The following is a 17,798-nucleotide window of genomic DNA, read 5'->3' as shown; positions in this document are numbered from 1 at the left end:
TTAGAAACGAATTCGCTATTTAAAAATAAAAATTAAAAAAAAACAATTTTCGTATGAGATTTTTTCATCACCTGTAAAAAAGTGTTTTTCATTTACATAAAATTCTAGTGAATTTTCATCCACAATTTTTATTCTAAAAATGTGTTCATTCCGTCTGAATATCAATTATTATCTTTGACGCTCCCCGGATTCTTAAAACGAAGCTCAATGCCATCAACGCAAATTGGATCTCTTTTAACATTATCTATTGGATTCTTTTTGACAACCAATTTGAATCTATCCGCATGACCCAGCAAAAAACATAATTCTAATAATATTATTTATGTTTATGTGAAAATTTAGAGACCGAGCTAACAATATTAAAAAGAACGCGAGTGCAACCAGAGGGCTCGATCACGATAAGCTACTGTCAAAATTCTGTCAATGTTCCTCCAATGCGGCAAGTTTTCCGAACGTCACAAAACAACGTCTGCGCCGTATGCTCCGCACCCGCTGGGCACAACCGTAGCGAAAATTAACACCTGGCTCTCGGTCCGTCTGCTCAACCCCGCAGAGTGAGTACCCAGCTCTGCGTAAGAAGACTCATTCTACTTTTCGTAGTCAGAAGGTGTTGTGTAGAGAGGTTCTCGTTGATTTACAGCCAGTCGTCATCGTGGGCCACCACGAAAACATTTTCAGGTGAAAATTGAACATATATTGTGCAGAAGATAATAGCAGCAGGTGAAGCGTTAAAACCGAACGATGAAGAAAAGTGCTCGTGGCTTCGATTTTTCCAAATCGCCCCGAATCGCTGCTAGATCTCATCAGTGGGCGATAAAGGCTGAGAGTGCAAGAGGGAGAAAACTACTGACTGATCGTGAAAGTGCTCAGCGCCGATTGGGTTGTGGTTGAAGCTGAAGAGAAGTGTTTTGCAAGTATCGCCAGTGTTGCCGGTTGCTGTAAAGTAATAGACTCGGCTTTTGTTAATGCTGGAGCCTTTCTTTGGTTATTTTGTTACATTTAAGTTTAGCTTTTGATGGAATAGAAGTGGTACATTACCATAATACTGTGTCATTTCAAGGAACAGGGTAATGTAAGATTATTCTGGTGGTCAAAATTCGTTTGTAAATATCAGTTATACAATTGACATTTCTTACTGCGACGTTTGTTTTGAATGTTTGACTGGCAACACTGGGCGAAAACGAAGTTTCGAATGAGTGGTTTGAGAGTGAGTGCTTGCACTTTCGCAAACTTGACTTCCGCAGGCACTCAAAATCGTTTATTTTTGCGCAATGACAGATTTATCGTTTATCTGCCAATGAGTCAACATTTCGACTGGTGGCTAGCGAAGAGAGCGATGAAAACTCCGAAGAGTGCGAATCGTCATCACTGAGCAGAGCGAGCAGAACGATCAAGACAGAGAAGAGGAAAAATCGTAGCCATCTTGTAATACGTTTTCGTCGGCCTGGTTCGCACCGATTTCTGTGGAGGAACATTTTCATCGAAGAAGAGATTACGAATCGCGGTCGCGGAAACAATCTTCGGTTGAATTGGTTCTCCTTGCCTTCCGCTTGGGATCCATTCCGTTTATAACGCGGAATCTGAGTGGAACTGCTTATTTTCTGCGTTTCGATCAAGTAGGCAAAGGACCGAATCCATACACGGACACATTCGTTTTTTCGTTTCAGTTTTCTTCCGGTTCTTTTTTCAACTCTACCCCTTTGTGAATTCCGTGCGTTTTCGTGTGCGTGTGTGCGTGAATATCGCAAGAGCCAATAGGGAACAGCGAAGAAGCAGACGGACTTTTCCCCATAGAATAAAAGAGGAACTACACAAGCCAGCAAACAGCCTGGTTCAGAAGTTTCCGGTGGAAAAGCCTTTTTTCTTCAGGAGAAAAAACACCCAAAGCCAGCAGGCTACTACGACACACCGCTAAAGTCGTTCAGATGGCATTAAAGAGAATTAATAAGGTAAGTTACGATTTGCCAACAAGCAATTTCCAATTCGTCGTGCAGATGGGGTTAAGGTTGGGTTTCGTAAACGTTCCAACTTGAATACGTCTTCAACTGACATTGTTGAATTTGGAGTGCAACATCCAACATCATCTAGGTAGCAATCCTTCTGGATCCTTCGAAAATGCATTCGACGAGGGGTTGCGAATACGAGCGGGATTGTGTAATTTTTGAACACTCATGGCTCTGTTGTGACGACCATAAAGAGGGAAAAACTCCAATAACGGGGCTCTCGATTCGCGACTACATCACTAGCAGAAAAGCTGAAGCTGTGTATGTGTTTTGCACCTTGTGCTTGTAGTAGCCGTCAGAGCTGCCAGATGTTGATTTCCTAACGAATCTAGCCGCCGCAATATGTTTGGCAAGAGATTTGCGTGTTTTGTTGATCGGAAGGTGACTGTGTTATACATCATATGTTGGCCCCCCCAACAATGGTCAAAAAGTATTGGACATAATTCCGGTTGGCTCATTCATTTAAAGTAAGGCGTGATCGCTAACGGTGATTTATTGTTCTTGTGTGTAGATGTTTTGACGCGTAATGTAGCCGCATTCAGCGTTTAAGTATCGTCAGTATAACGTTTAGTTAAAAAAAAATATCAATACAATGTATATTGTTTGTAGGTTCTAGGAATAATAGGCATTCTTTGAAAAGCAGTTATCAAGTACCCAGATTTATGAATTGTATCTACATTATGTTAGCCATATTAATGAATTAGTGACGAGCGATTCCATTTAAATTCGAAGGTCGATATTTTTTGTATTCTTTTAATTTCGCTCAAATTTTGCAGATGCATTCTTAAAGATCAAAAAGGACAATGTGTATTATCGGTTTTCCATTTTGACTCTATCCTTACTTTTGAGAAGGACCTGAACAAAATTAGCATGAAAATTACAACAAAAAAATCACTCAGAAACGGATGATCTAATTGATTTGGTATCTTCCGCAATGTTTTAGGTTATTATAGGGGCGACAACGACGATATTGAATTAAAGAAACTTTAAAATTTTCAGTTCATTCGCCTCTAATTATAGGGGCTAAATGGAGAAAGTTTTCACTGTTAAAAAATGTTTTATTTTTACATTATTTAACTTAATACAGCGCGGACTCGATCATATACAGTCTGCGATCTCTTTTCACTGTATATAATCGAGTCAAACATTTTTTTTATTCGTTTTTTATGCATACATTCTTCGTTTATTGAAAATAAAAGAAAAATTTAATTTTTAATTCATCTCCTTAAAGTCAGAAAACACCTTTCTCACATGAAAAAAATATTTTTTCCAGAATCTCTCAGAAGATGATAGATGATCAAATTTTATGAAAAAACTCCTACGCATACACTCAAATTTCAACAATGACAGAGTTATAGAGCTTTTTTTTGTTTGGACTCTGTTGCCTCTAATTGGCTCTACACTAGTACGCTACGTAAGCCAATTCTGTTGCCTTTATTTGAGAGATGAGAAAATTTAGTACAGGATATAGTAGTGGAACATCTCAATTAGTGGATTTAAATAACTGTTTTGGAAGTAAAGTTCAAAGTTAGTAGTTCTTAATTTGTGATTATTAGATTTATTCCAAAAATTCATATTGAACTTGACTGTTTCTATCAATCAAATTAAAGTTCTCAAGCCACTCTACAATTTGTTTTTTGACACCCAACTTCTATCTTTCTTAATGTCGCTGCAATATCGATATAAACAATTCCTGGTGAAAATTCAAGCAAAATTTTCAAAAATTGTGTTTTATTGTGTGTGGCGGAAAGTTTTCGGTCGATTATCGGGTAGTAAAAAGTTTCAACCAGGTATATACATGCGACGATTCTAGTTTACTTTTAAAAAAATTAAAACATTACATTAACTCATTCGGAGAAAAATGGTGTTGCAGGAATCAATACTGGCAAAGCCAAATAACTTTATAATCGTGTTCCTATTTCTCTGATACTCCTAAAATGCCATTGATAATAATTGGATTAATAATCAGAGATTCGTCACTGCACTGCGCATCATTGAGGGGGTTGATTTTACTGATAATAGATAATTATGAGCGTTTTCTACAAATGCTGAATGCAGCTTCTATTGCTCAACCAATGGAACAATTGGAAATAATAAAATTATTTACAGAGAAAAACTAGAAACGACAATCATGCTAAATTCAGAGGCATTGAACAAGGCACTAGAAACGTTAAAAGGTGTATTACTTTGGATTTTTTTTGACTATTCGAGTCTTGGCACCTTGTTTTATCAACCACAATCAACAAATGTTGAAAGGGAGTAGATGTGGTGCAGTTAATAAAAAGGAAGTTTCTATGTTCAACTTGTTTATAACTACAAATAATGTAATAATGTTTTTCTGTATATTCTGCATGTCACACGAAAAAAAGTGTTTAAATTATACATATTGGAGAAAAAAACAGATTTTTTATTAGAAAAAAAAAACTCTTTCCAATATACAGGTCGGACTCGATTATATACAGACCCGATTATATGTGAAATATGACTTATTTCAAGAAGAAATGTAACCTTTCAACGTTAAGGTGAAATTGATGTGTCTAGTACATGTACAGTAGAGTAAAAATCGTGATATTTGAAGATTTTGCTTGAATTTACACCAGGAATTGTATATAGCGATATTGCAGCCAAATTAAAGAAAATAGAAGTTGGGTGTCAAAGAATAAATTGCAGAGCGGTTCAATTTAATTTATAGAAACAATATAGTTTAATATAATTTTTGAGGATGAAATTTATAATAACACATTGAAAGTTATCAACTTTTAAATTTTTCACTTCCAAAATATTAATAAAATCCACTAATTTAGATGTTCCACTACTATATACTGTACTAAATTTTCTCATCTTTAAAATGAAATCAACAGAATCGTCTTCCATAGCGTACTTTTCAATGTAGAGCCAGTTTGAGGCAACAGAGTCCGAAGCAAGCAAAGAACTTTTTCTACAACTCTGTCATTGTTGAAATTCGAACATATGCGTAGAAGGATTTTTTTTCATCAAATCTGATCGTCTATCACCTCCTTAGAAAATCTGGATACATTTATTTTTTTCATGAGAGAAAGGTGTTTTTTGACTATAAGGGGATGAATCAAAAATCAAATTCCCCTTTTATATTCAAAAAACGAAATGGTCAAATAATGTAAAAGCAATGATCAAGAAAAAACGAGCATGAGCCTACCACTTCCTGTCAAATTCCGGGAAGGCCTACAGATTTACTATGGAACTCGCTGTCGCGAATAATCGGCACCGCGGATCATCCGCTCGCGGCTAATCGAGGTTCTACTGTATTATAAGATAAAATAAACAAAAAAAATACTCGTTTGGACTAAACAACAGCAAAATATCTGAACACATCGTCAAAGTCAATGAGGTTAGTACATTCACTTTCAATTAACAACAAAGTCAATCCTAAATGGATTGAATTTGTTGTCAAGTGTGCCTGTCCCAACGTTAAGCACAAATGATTTTTCATTAATTTCAATTTTGAATAGTTTCCTTCATAAGGTGTCACAGAAACGTAAACGGTTAGTAACTGTATTTGCCAGTTTGAGAATCGACATTTTCGGATTGCTGTTAGAAGCTCATAACATGTGTTGGGTTTTGAATTGCTTCAACAATCTAGGCTAATTCTTTGGACGATGTTGACCGCTCCTGTAATTCCCGATGAAAACAATCAATGCACTCGAACAATCCCGCCCTATTTTCCTTCTCCGTTGTTATCCCAGGTTCGGAATGAATTGATTCGATTGGTTCGCATGAATTGATTCCACAGCATTATATTGACCACTCCATCCGACAACTTTTTTATAAGGTAAATAAGTTTGGTTTGGCCAGTCGAAAATATGATCATTGTTTGTCCACTTTTTTGAATGCTATATAAATAAAATAGTTCATGATTTACAGTAGTTTTATAGGATATTTTTACGGATTCACATGTTTTGAAGATTTATAAATTCCACCTTCTATTGATGTCAATCGCTCCTTATTTGAGTTAAATTTCAATCAACCACCAGAGGTTTATTTGGTACGTATTCAGTCCTTTTCTGGATTATAACCCTTACAAATATTGTAAATATCATACTTGCACACCATTTGTATCAGATTTACATAGCTAAACCATGTAATTAATGCATTTCGAAGTCATCAATTCTGATCATGAGTTGTCCGATTCACTAATGTTGTTTTGTCCACATTATTTCTCGGCGCGCTGCAGTTTGTTTAAGGTGTCCTTCGCGCATAGCCGAAATAAAGTTTCTCTGTGTTGAGTGAGTTGAGGTGAACACTTTTAAAATGCCCAAGAAAAGGCAATATTCTGAAGAAAGCCTAAATTATGAATGAATCAGTATGATAACAGTAAACTCAAGCAATAAAAAATGCAACATCTACCTAAAAAATCGATTTTTTTTTCATTCGAAAACGGTGATTTCTAAAACCGGACAAACCATGACCATTTTTCAGACAATCCATGATCATAATTTTTCTTTGAGAAAAACCGTTAAAAAAACATAAAAATGAATAATTTCAACGCTGTATGGTTCTACAGTAGAACCCCGATTATCCGCGAAATAGTCTGGCTAGGTCATCGCGGATAACAAAAATTGCGGATAACGCGATATACGACTAAAATGAGGTGTTTATACGAAATAGAGATATTTCAGCATGAAAACTATGTTCTATCAATACAGAAAACATTAAACTATCTAGATTGATAGTTTAATGTTTTCTGTGCACCAGTGGTCAGATAATATGGAAGCTTTGATCGAAATAAAAGAGCCCGTCGCCTACGTCTCACTGTCAAATTTTGGGAAGCTCTATAGAATTACTATGGAACTCGCTTTCGCGGATAATCTGCTCGCGGATGATCGGGGTTCCACTGTAATGGATTTCCGATTTTTATGAAATAACGCTTTATTCTGTTGGAATAACCAATCATCACGGTGGTTTCGATGCAAAAACGACAACAAAAGAGTCAGGAATACTTCCATGAACTCCTTACTTCTCATTCGTGTGATTGGAAAAGTTATTTTTTTTTTTTTTTTTTTTTATCTTCGCTTATTTTTTGTCGGCCTATTTCCGCCACTTTAGTGCCAATCACCGACATCAGGGAGGCGACTCCACCTGTTCCTACCTATCAGACTCAACAACTCATGAGCCGGGCCAACTTCTTTTACTTCCGCTCCGAAGGAAGACGTAACCAGAGATTTTTCGCCTCAGAAAATCCCAACGACGCCAGCTGGGATTGAACCCAGGCCGATCGGATTGTGAGGCTGTTACGCTAACCATACAACCACTGGCGCCGTCGAAAAGTTATTTGAAACGATCCTTTCTGAGAAAGCTCTTCCCAAAATTTATTTCCCTAAATTTCTTTTCGTTCATTAATGAAGAAACAAAATCTAATATGAAACAAACTAAAAATGGAATAAGGGTGCAATCGAGGTTATTACTTGGTAATTTTCAATAAAAAAATATCCGAGAATGTCCATTTGAATTCGAACGAACAATTACCATCAGCCATGCTAGACAACACTTTTCACACGAATATCGCGGGCTCATGAGCTGTTTTGACGAATGAGCATATTTCATTCTTACGGATCTCTTCTCACTGTATCCCTTCTATTCAATTGAATAACCGCACCTTCATACAAGCCCCTCGTCAAGCTGTCTAGCTGTCATTTGAGATTTACGTTTGTCCCTATCAATGAAATAGTGACCGGAGCTCAATTGACACCCAACGATACTATATTTAGTTTTTAGAGAGAAACAGAGGAACAGTTGCCGAGAGTGAATTTTTATTTCCTTCATTCTTACGCTTCTAGCATTACTTGTAGAGTGTGACGCTACACATGAATAAGGGGGCATTGAAGATGCTCTCTAGGGTGCCAATGAAAATTGTCATCACATTTTCGATTTTTAAAAAACTCAAACTTTAACCGCTTTGCGCCACTCTCCCCTAAGTCCGATTGAGCTGATATTTTGCATAATGTGTTTTTTCGAGGAGGTGAACATTTTGTATGGGGTAACTTTTTGAAATTTTAGGATCGATTTTTCCCATACATTCATTGGCACCCTAATGCTCTCCCATCGCTTGTTCCGTTCATGCCTTGCCTATTTGACAGTGAATAAACCAAAAGCATGCTTCAATGCGGAAAGTCGAGGTTGTGTAAATGAATTATTTTCTTTCGTTGGATTCAATACATTCATCATAATAAAATGAGAAGGAATAGCTTCCGTTTGACAATGAACTCTTTCGGATCTCAGCTCACGAAGTTAAACAAATCAAAACGATTGAGCAATCCTTTATTTGATGACGAATGGTATTCTTCGTCTTTATCGTCAATTTATTTTAAGTACATTTACACTTACATCTATCAACTATCAATTACAACCCAAATGATACAAAAATTATCTTAATCTATCTTACGCTATCGGTTACGGAGGAGGCGGCTTTTTATAGATTCTCTCGTTAAATTGAAGTCAATGAGTTCGAATTGATTAAATTTTTACTGCACTTAAAACTTTCAAGTGTCATTTCCGTAATAATATCTTAACACATTAAGGATCACACGTTTTAGCCAGGCGAGCCATCGGTAGCCCTAGTGAGATTCTTGGCAGCGCATGGATTTAACTATCAAGTGTAGAAAATACGGGTTATTTCGTGATCCATCCGTAATAGACGGAACACGAAACACGAGGAAAGTTGTGAGCGGTCCGCAATGTGTTAAAGCATTGCGGAAGACCCCAAATCAACAAGGCCAACCGTTTCTGAGTTATTTTTTGATGATATTCAAGCAATTTTGCCTAGGTCCCTTCTTAAAAGGTAAGGCTAGAACAAGAATGGCAAAACGATAATGCAAATTGTCATATTTGGTCATAAAGGATGCGTCTGCAAAATTTGAGTTGGTGTCCTGGGCGCTAACTACGAATAGTTGTAGTTATTTGGATTCATAACTACATATTACATAAATCAATCCTGGCTGCACTGCTATGTTCGCTGCTCATTCCTACTCAGTCGAACAGTGGAATAGACCGTTCTATTCCGTGTGCTGTTCGTTCTAGTCGGCGTGTGTTGGTAACCGAGGTTATTCAGCTGAAGAATCAGTACTTCAGCAGCGTAAAGCTCAAAGGAAAAATAAAAAAATGGGAAAATCCTCTGGTGGGTCCAGCGTGTCCGCACAGCACCAGCGATGTTAGTGATGATGACTGCGGCCCGGAATGAGGTTGTCTCCGCTCGGAGAAGCACCAAAAATACATATTTATTTTTTTTTGTATTCTCGCGGTGCGTGGTGTGTGGAACGTGGTTGGTGGAGCTGCCAAAGATATTATTTTTAGCGTGTTTTGAACTGCTACCGGTAGGTAATTCCTACTCGGCATTTTCAGTACACCCCAATGGTGTGGTGTGGTAGAGATGCAAAAACGGACATTTGCGTACAGCAGCAGCGTCCCGTCATACCATCATATAACTAACCGGGTGCTATGTTGATGATGCTCTTCCTAATGTGTCAACACTATGCGACGAAAAAGGCACGGCGCGGCAGTGTGTCTGTTAGAATTTACTTTGAATGTAATCATTTGGGTGTAGTATGCGTTATTCATGAAAATGCTGATTATTGATTTTCTCTTATAACTAAAACATATGAATATGAACACGAAATCTAACCGAGAACTCTCTCTGCTTTTTTCACAGGAACTACAAGACCTGGGGAGAGATCCACCCGCACAATGCAGTGCTGGACCAGTCGGAGACGATCGTAAGTGTTGCTTTCGTATAGAACATTGATATTCGCTGGGGATTGAATTCCGCTTCTAGTCTATGTTTGGATTGTGCGAAAAATTATAAAAACATGCAAATTATTATAAATTGGAGTGATTCAATGACGATAGACAAATAACAAAATGCAGATTTTCAATGAAATTAGAAATTTGTCAAAAAATGGAAATCGGAATCTTCCAATTTTTTTTATGCCAAAGGTCTTCAGATTGCATGAAACGTCGAGATTTACTGTCATCTTGAAAAAAAATGATTTTTTTCGATTTTCAGAAAACTTAAATTTTGACATCTGCGATAATAGTAAATGACCCCTTAGTGCCCAGCGTATGAAATTTAATACGCAAAAATGTCCGTTTTTTGAAAAACTGTTTTTGGTGAAACTAAAGTGTTAAGCGCATTTTGAATGATACCACATGACAATTTAAGATTGTTTTTTGTGTCAGTGTCATTTTATTTGTCATTTTTCTTGTTTATTGAAGCTTGCAAAGTTCGAGTTTCCCGCAAATATCGCAAAGTAAACATAACCTACACCTGGGCAATAATGGGTTAAGTCCGAATGATCTAATATTTTGCATTTTTATCGTGCAAATCATTTCGCAGGGATATGAAAAATCGAAATGAAGATTTTTGTTGGCACTCTAAACTATATGTTTTGCCTCGTATTCCGTGAAAACGACGAATTCCTAGAATACTGATTTTTTTTTTCGAGAAGACAGTAAATCTAGACGTTTCATGCTATTTCAAGACATTTGGCATAATTTTTTTATATCGGAAACCCCGATATCCTTTACTACTTCGCATTGAGCTTCACATATATGTTTTGTTTTTTTTTCATTCATGCCAATGGGCGTTTCTCTAGCAGTGCCAGATATGCGTACTGAGCAAAGAAACAGTACTATACTATACTAACTATACTTTATGGTAAAAATCCCATACCGGAACATCTCTGGTCTCGGCTGGCCAGAGTCAGAGGCATACTAATAAATTTCCTCGTATAATGCAACCAGTTGCGTTCAAATAAGCTAGAAAGCACCACAAAATATTAGATTTCTATGTAACTGTATAGTAAGACTTTAACTACGTTTTCTAACAGCTACCAGTGAGTGTAATGAAAATAAATATGGGACCAAATCAGAAGTCCCTTTTGCAACATATTCAAAAGAGGTAGTCATGAAGCGATACCCATGAAGCTTAGGAAGGTTGCTTATCCACATGCACCTCAAGTAAGAACATTGTCGAGCAGCTTTGCGACGATCATCTATCAGCGATTTCTTGGACATGGACCAATGAATGTGTCGTCTAGTTGCGAGCCACATACACCACATTCTGCGTTTCAATGGAAAGGGAGTGGCTTTGGTAGTGGGAAGGGAGTGGATTGGAAATTCGGAAAGGATTGGAAATTTGGAAATTGAACTACTTTATTCGTTTGCATTGTCGGTCGCGAACAAGGGGCATATTTGAAGTGCCGGAGGCGATCTGGCGTAGTGGTAACATCCATGCCTCTCACGCTAAAGGTCACGAGTTCAATTCTCACTCCCGACATCCTTCCAAAAATGGAAGTAAGAAGTGACGAACCAGCCAAATGAGTTGAAAATCACTATAATACAGATAAAAACAAAAATAAAGTGCCGTTGTGTTGCGGATTTAAGGTGTGTATTGCTGGCATTCTTCCAGTCCAGATTAGTGTAGTCTCTTCTCGATTTGAACACCGTTTCATTTCCCTCAATGTCTTCTCAAATTGGGCTTTTTCAGTTGACTAAGGGCGCCCCGGGTCATCAGGTATTGTAGCATAAACATCATCGTAGTACAGTCAACCCTCCTATAACGCGGTACTCTCTGAGCGCGGTTTCCATATAACGCGGAGACGAAATTGCGACAGCCCTCCTATAACGCGGCCCTCTTAGAGCGCGGTTTCCGTTTATCAACGTACCATCAAACATTTTTGTTCGATAGAAGCTGGCGAATTCGAACGAAGTAAGGGAGAAGCAATGTAACCACACCAATACAATTCAATGTGATTGTTTACTTTCACTATTACATACAATTCGTACGGCCACATTTCCGCATCCAATATCAACGCTACCCTTGTCTTTAGTACTTATTGGTCTCCATATAACGCGGTACGAATGATGTAATTTCTACTAGTTCTGAGTTTCTTATAACGCGGTTTTCATACAACGCGATAGATGGTTTCCATACAACGCGCTATGAATTAGCCTGGTTTGTATGGTTAAATCCGAGTTTCTTATAGCGTGGTTTCCATATAACGCGGAACGCACTCACCGCGCTATAGGAGGGTTGACTGTATTTTTATTTTGGCCTCCACAGCAGGGTTGACATACTAATATCTGTGTTTATGGTGTCAAAAAATTCTTTAATCTTAGTTTTTTCTCAGAAAATCTGTATTTAAATGGTGAGTAATTTATAAGTCCAATTTTGAAACATAATCTTTGGTTTAGTATCATTGATTGGCATAGTTATTATGAATTCGACGAATTGGACGATAGCGATGATATCCACGTAGAGCCAGAACTGTAGTGAAAATACAATTCTTCAGTGAAGTGTGATGAAAGTTTACACTGTTACTAAGGCATGCTTTTTACATTGCGCTATGTAAGTAGCTTTGTTATAACAATTACAATAACATAAGGCAGCAATTCAAAAATAATAGAACTCTCAACGCTTTAGAAATGGTCATAAAGTTGTTTTGAACCCATATGCCTGGGATACGGACAGGTTCTGATTGAATTTCATCATTCTAAATAAATTAATCGGATGTGTTTTCATTAAGATTTATATTTTTTTCTTTTCTATGTAACACATCAGTAAGTTCAGTAACTTCTGTTCCTACATCTTCAAAACCGGCGTAAGTTTTTGTAGCTTCATCAGATGCTGTTAAAAATTTCCAAAATTTTACGGTCGTAGTTGAACCTTTTTAGGTTGCGTTTAAATACGGATTCCAGTAAATAAAATTAGACCCATTATGAGTCATTGGCCATTCATTGGTCATCATCATTATTTTCAATGACTTGAGCTTCAATATTTGCTGAGTTGAGTTAGTCTTAATTATTCACTTTAGGCGCTATGGGCCTTAAAATAACTATAAACGTAAAGACCGCAATGCGTTTTTCTAACACGGACTAGACAGTTTTTTTTCTATTTTCAAAGCATTCTAACATAAAACTGTTGGAAATTTATCAATTTATATTGCAATATATTGTTAGGAGGTACCCAAAACGATTGGTGTAAAAATATTACGAATCCCTCATGAAATTTCTGAGTAAAAATTGGATAATTTACGTGACCGATATCTATTTTTTTTTATTTCTAATCACTAAATGTTTCCGAAAACGTAATCCTATGTGTTTTCAATTTTTAAAACAAGACCTTTCAAAGAAAAATATAATATAAGCGCACTTTTGAAATTCAAATTCACTGTGTTTTAGAAAGAAAAGAAAAAACAGTATTACTTATTTATTGTAACACTAGTGGATGGCATAGATTGTTGCAGCTTTCCGTCTCAGATCGAACATGAGAAGGCAGGGCATCACGCTACATATGACTGTCAAAATGACTCTCTTTCAGACTGATTCAAACGCCATATGAATAAAATGTGAGATGGGAAAAAATATTATTGACATCAGACATAACTAATATTGGAACGTTATTTTAAAAAATCTGTAGATTGGATGAAACCCAAAAAATCTGTAATCTGTAACTACAGATTCTTGGTTTCAAAAAGTCAAAAAAAATTTGTATAAATACAGATTATTCTGTAGTTATGGTAAACCTGCTCCACAGCCAGCAGCCACACATCTGAGGACAGTAATATCGGGGAAATCGTGGAAAAATGCTGAAGCAATTACATTTGAACTCTTAGGGCCTGCTTTCAGTCACGATGTGGATCTTTTCTTTTCCAGCCTTTAACTCTCTCTCTTTTAATTCTAGACATTTTAAGCACGCGTCATTTCTCGATGAACCGAATCCAATGTTGAACAACTCCAGCAGAAACAACCGTTCAGAAAAAGTGTAGTATCCTAGAAGTATTGTGGCGCGGGAAAAACATCATGAGTATAAATTCCTCAATACAGCATTACGTTTGCCCGGTTGATTATAGGTATTTTGGATTGGACATTAAGCGCGCAAAATCATAACTGATATACTCGCGCACGGTATCAGAAACCGTCTTATACCAATGATGTTTTTCCAGCGCCACACTACTTCTAGGATACTACACTTTTTCTGAGCGGTTGTCTCTGTTGGAGTTGTTTTCTGGAGCGACCGGGAACCGTTAAAAATCATTCTGAAATATAATTGGGTACCTTGGATAGACTGTCATCGGTCACTATTGTACATTCGTCACATCTTTTCGATAGCTAGTTCGCCTCCAAGGTAATACCCCGCGTCAAATTTACTCCGACGGTAATGAGATTCGATCCATTTGAATGTTTTCATGAATGCCACCACAGCTTTCCTTCTTATCTCAAATGATCTGGAGATACGGTCTCTCCCTCTTTTATCTCTTGGCATAGCAGCAAGTTTCTTGAATATTTTCACTGTCTGAACTCGGTACTTGGTTATCCCTAGCACTTCAGGGATAGAGCAAAATGTTTTTCCTTTGAATTGAAAGCCTTTTGCTATATTACGAATTGCTTTGGTTACCGAATCGCTCTATTTCGAGGACGTTTGATCCGGAAAGACTAGAAGAAATTAATTATTTTCTCGATCGATTACTACAGCCATCTACCGAGAAAATAATTATTGAATTATCGGTCCATTTCGTATAATGTACCAATTACCATCGAGAACCTGGTAAAACATCTAAAACTGTATGCTATCGTCAATGAAGGAAAAGTTTGAGTTAGGCATTGATCGAACAGAGACCACAATATACAAAATTACAAGACACGAAGAAGTGATTTTACAACACGTACAGCACATGCGACCAAAGGCATAATTTCAATATCTTGCTACGAACTCATCTCTAAACACGCTATAAGGTACACCGGGCCAAGTTGGAACGGAAGCGATAACTTCTACTAGGAATGATGGATTGACGTATTATATTTTTCAGTAAACGGTACGTTTTAACCTACCTTATGACAGTCATAACCAGAATATTGGAACGCGCCTTAGCGTAATCCGCGTCTTTGTTTATTATTCGTCGTTCGTGAAATCAAAACAAACATTCTAGTGCGCAGACTAAATCGGTCCGAAGACACAGACTTTTATTAGAAATATATTCAGAACTGCACGTCAGGTAATCAAATTGTGATAATTGAGTGTAGTGATATTGTTTTTTTGTTACCTAATCCGTTTTTTTATATAGAACTCTGAGCATTTCAGCTTACCCCATGTTTTTTCAACCCTGGGGTAAGTTGATACAGCAGTAAGAATCGACTAGTTTATACACTTTGCTGCAGGTTTTAACGATTTTGATGTAAATGAATAATGATTAATGAAAAAAAATAAACATTGTTATTTCGTTCCTCAGTATGTTGTACGTAATTTATGAATACACAGACATACAGTACTGGCAATAAATAAGAATACCCTCTGTTAGTTATAAAAATGTAATTAAAAGGGACACGAATTCAAAGTAGTTATCGAGATTTTATTTTTTCAGGATTATAATTGAGGGGCTTAGAATGAAAGGGGTGTAAGTGATTTGATCGATTTCTCTACGTCGACTCTCTCTCTCTTCTGGTCATAACTTAGCTGCAAATACATTCCCAGTTGTATTTGACAATGTGGAAGATAGGTCAGAACCTCATCTATCGGATTCTATAGCGAACTTAAATTGGAACTTTTTTGCAGTTGAGTTATTAACTAAAGAAAAAGTTGATGAAGAGAAATCGATCAAGTCACTTACACCCCTTGCATTCTAAGGCCTTCAATTGCATGTCATTCCACCAAGTGAGAAAAAAAAGTTTCGTAAAACATGATTTGTTCTTCAAAGTAGTGAATTGAATATTGATTGTTCATTTTGGTCTGTTTATTTGAAATAAAACCAAAAAAAAATATTCACTAGTATTTCGTGTGTCCTCCTTTGGCACAGACAACTGCCTGCAGACGTCAAAGCATGCTTTCAACCAAGTTTTGCAAGTAATGTTGATCAATTCGTTCCCACGTCGTTGAGAGTTCCTCAAACCAGACGCGACGCGTGACCAACTGAACTACCTGTTCAATTTCATTTGCAACATTGAAACAACAGTATTGCGATGACAGATTTTAACATTTATATTTCTCAACATTTATCTATACAGTAAAACCAGTTTTTGTGCGGTTTTTATGCGATTTTTTTGGTGCGACTTTTTTGTGCGGTGTTTGAAAAAAATGAAGTCATCTATCCTTGATATGCATTTTATCGCTCTACATAGGGACTGTGTCACTTAATTCCCATTCTCAGGTTTTGTTTTGTTTGTTTTAAGGTGTCAGTAGGAGCTTATTAACAGGAGCAAAGAGTTGATTTTATGATCTGCGCAAGTGAGTAGGCCGCTTATGAAATGGAAAAAGGGAAATCGAATGTTGATCACGAATTTCATTAGGATTTGGGTTATTTTCTTAAGGATTTTTTTTTGTGGTCCCTATCCACCACATAACAAAACGTTTTGTTTCAAATTGTTTAGCGAACACGATTTTTTTGTGCGGTCCCTATCACACGCACAAAAACAGGCTTGCCTGTATAACAAAAGAACCCTACGGTCAAGTATGAGCGCAAACTTATCAGTGATTTCCTCATAAAATAAAGACATCTGCCTTATGTCTTTATCCACAGTCATCACCGTAATTCCGAATAACCGTTTCTGGTCAGATCTCGACCGCAAATAATTCTTGATCCGTCGAACAACGAACATTAGGCAATGTCAGTATCATGCCGCCCAGCCGTTTCGGAGGAGGTTTGATGCAGCTTATTACAAAGCTTCGCTTCATCGAATTTCGAGTGGCATGAAAAAAGCATTTTCGAATTCCCAGTAGGTAATGCGACATCGAAGTCGGGAAATTTTTCGTGATTCAATAAAGCGACGAATTTGTATTAATCTAGTTCCTTAAACCGTTTCGTCATTTCGTCAATAATTGTGTCTATAATCGATTCATATAAACGACGACAATTGATGATGTTACTGTCATTCATAGTTTCGCCAGATACATCAATTGCATCTTTGAGCGTACTATGATCTACTTTGAGCACCTCTTTTTTTTTCTTTGGTTCTTTATTTGAGAGGCTCTCAGCCTCCTGGGCTGGTTCGCCTCTGTAGTGACGGCAGTAAATATTGCCGCAAGGTACAACAACTTACATAAAATGTACAAAAACATTAACGTAAAATGACTGCATAGACTGGACCTTGAAATGACGACGAAAGAAGAACGCATTAAAACATTTTGAATGAATTCAATAAAAAATACTAGTTTTTCTCCAATTGCTGCTTGCTTGCTGGACCAGATGGTAAGAATGTCCTCGGACCATGGCTCCAGGCCAGTGGAGAGGAAGCCGTACCGTTGAAGATGCCGAGAAATTCTTATTCCCCTTCATCGTGGAGGGGAAGGAACAAGGATCTTCGTGGCTGATCCATTGTTCACGCGTTAGACTCTGAAGAAGGAAGGAAGGTATTGTATTATAGAGACTTTAAACTTTTGCAGTTCATTCGTCTCTAGTACTCTGAAGAATAGTTCGGTATCTTTTAAGTAGCAGAAAAGTGCTGCTACTTTCGCTGGTTCGTCGCTTAAGATATTTCGCACGCTCCCGCTGATTCCATAAAGATTTCGCAGATCGTCGTATTTTGGGCGATCACATAGGAAATGTTCGACAGAGTTGTGGATTTGGCAGTGATCGCAGAGTAGTCGGAAAGGTCCTCCTTTGAAGCCGTGCGAAACCGAGCAATGACCGGCCCTCAGCCTAAACAGGATACGTTGTTCTCGCATCCTTTTTACCTTTTAGACCAAAAGGAGCGGAAAGAATTGGTTATCCATAACTTCGGGTCGTCAAGCGGCACCTCCCGAGTGAAAAACGGTCTGGTGTGACCGATACC

General features: G+C 37.4%; 1 protein-coding gene across 3 annotated transcripts in view; it reads left to right on the top strand.

Moving 5' to 3' along the window:
* Nucleotides 1-531: 531 nt before the first annotated feature.
* The window catches only part of LOC129761284 (ubiquitin-conjugating enzyme E2-17 kDa), a 37,099-nt gene continuing 19,832 nt past the window's right edge, over nt 532-17,798 (top strand). Inside the window, exons 1-3 of one of the 3 annotated variants that reach the window (XM_055758999.1) lie at nt 532-678; nt 1,668-1,949; nt 9,685-9,748. In XM_055758999.1, coding sequence (XP_055614974.1) covers nt 1,926-1,949; nt 9,685-9,748 — 88 coding nt within the window. In that variant the 5' untranslated portion in view covers nt 532-678; nt 1,668-1,925. Of the gene's footprint in view, nt 679-1,349; nt 1,950-9,181; nt 9,350-9,684; nt 9,749-17,798 lie in introns of those variants that run through there. The other 2 variants (XM_055758998.1, XM_055758997.1) reach the window with 2 other exon arrangements.

Source organism: Toxorhynchites rutilus, chromosome 1, assembly GCF_029784135.1.
Source record: "Toxorhynchites rutilus septentrionalis strain SRP chromosome 1, ASM2978413v1, whole genome shotgun sequence".
Taxonomy (NCBI): domain Eukaryota; kingdom Metazoa; phylum Arthropoda; class Insecta; order Diptera; family Culicidae; genus Toxorhynchites; species Toxorhynchites rutilus.
This window is presented reverse-complemented; position numbering and strand designations above follow the sequence as displayed.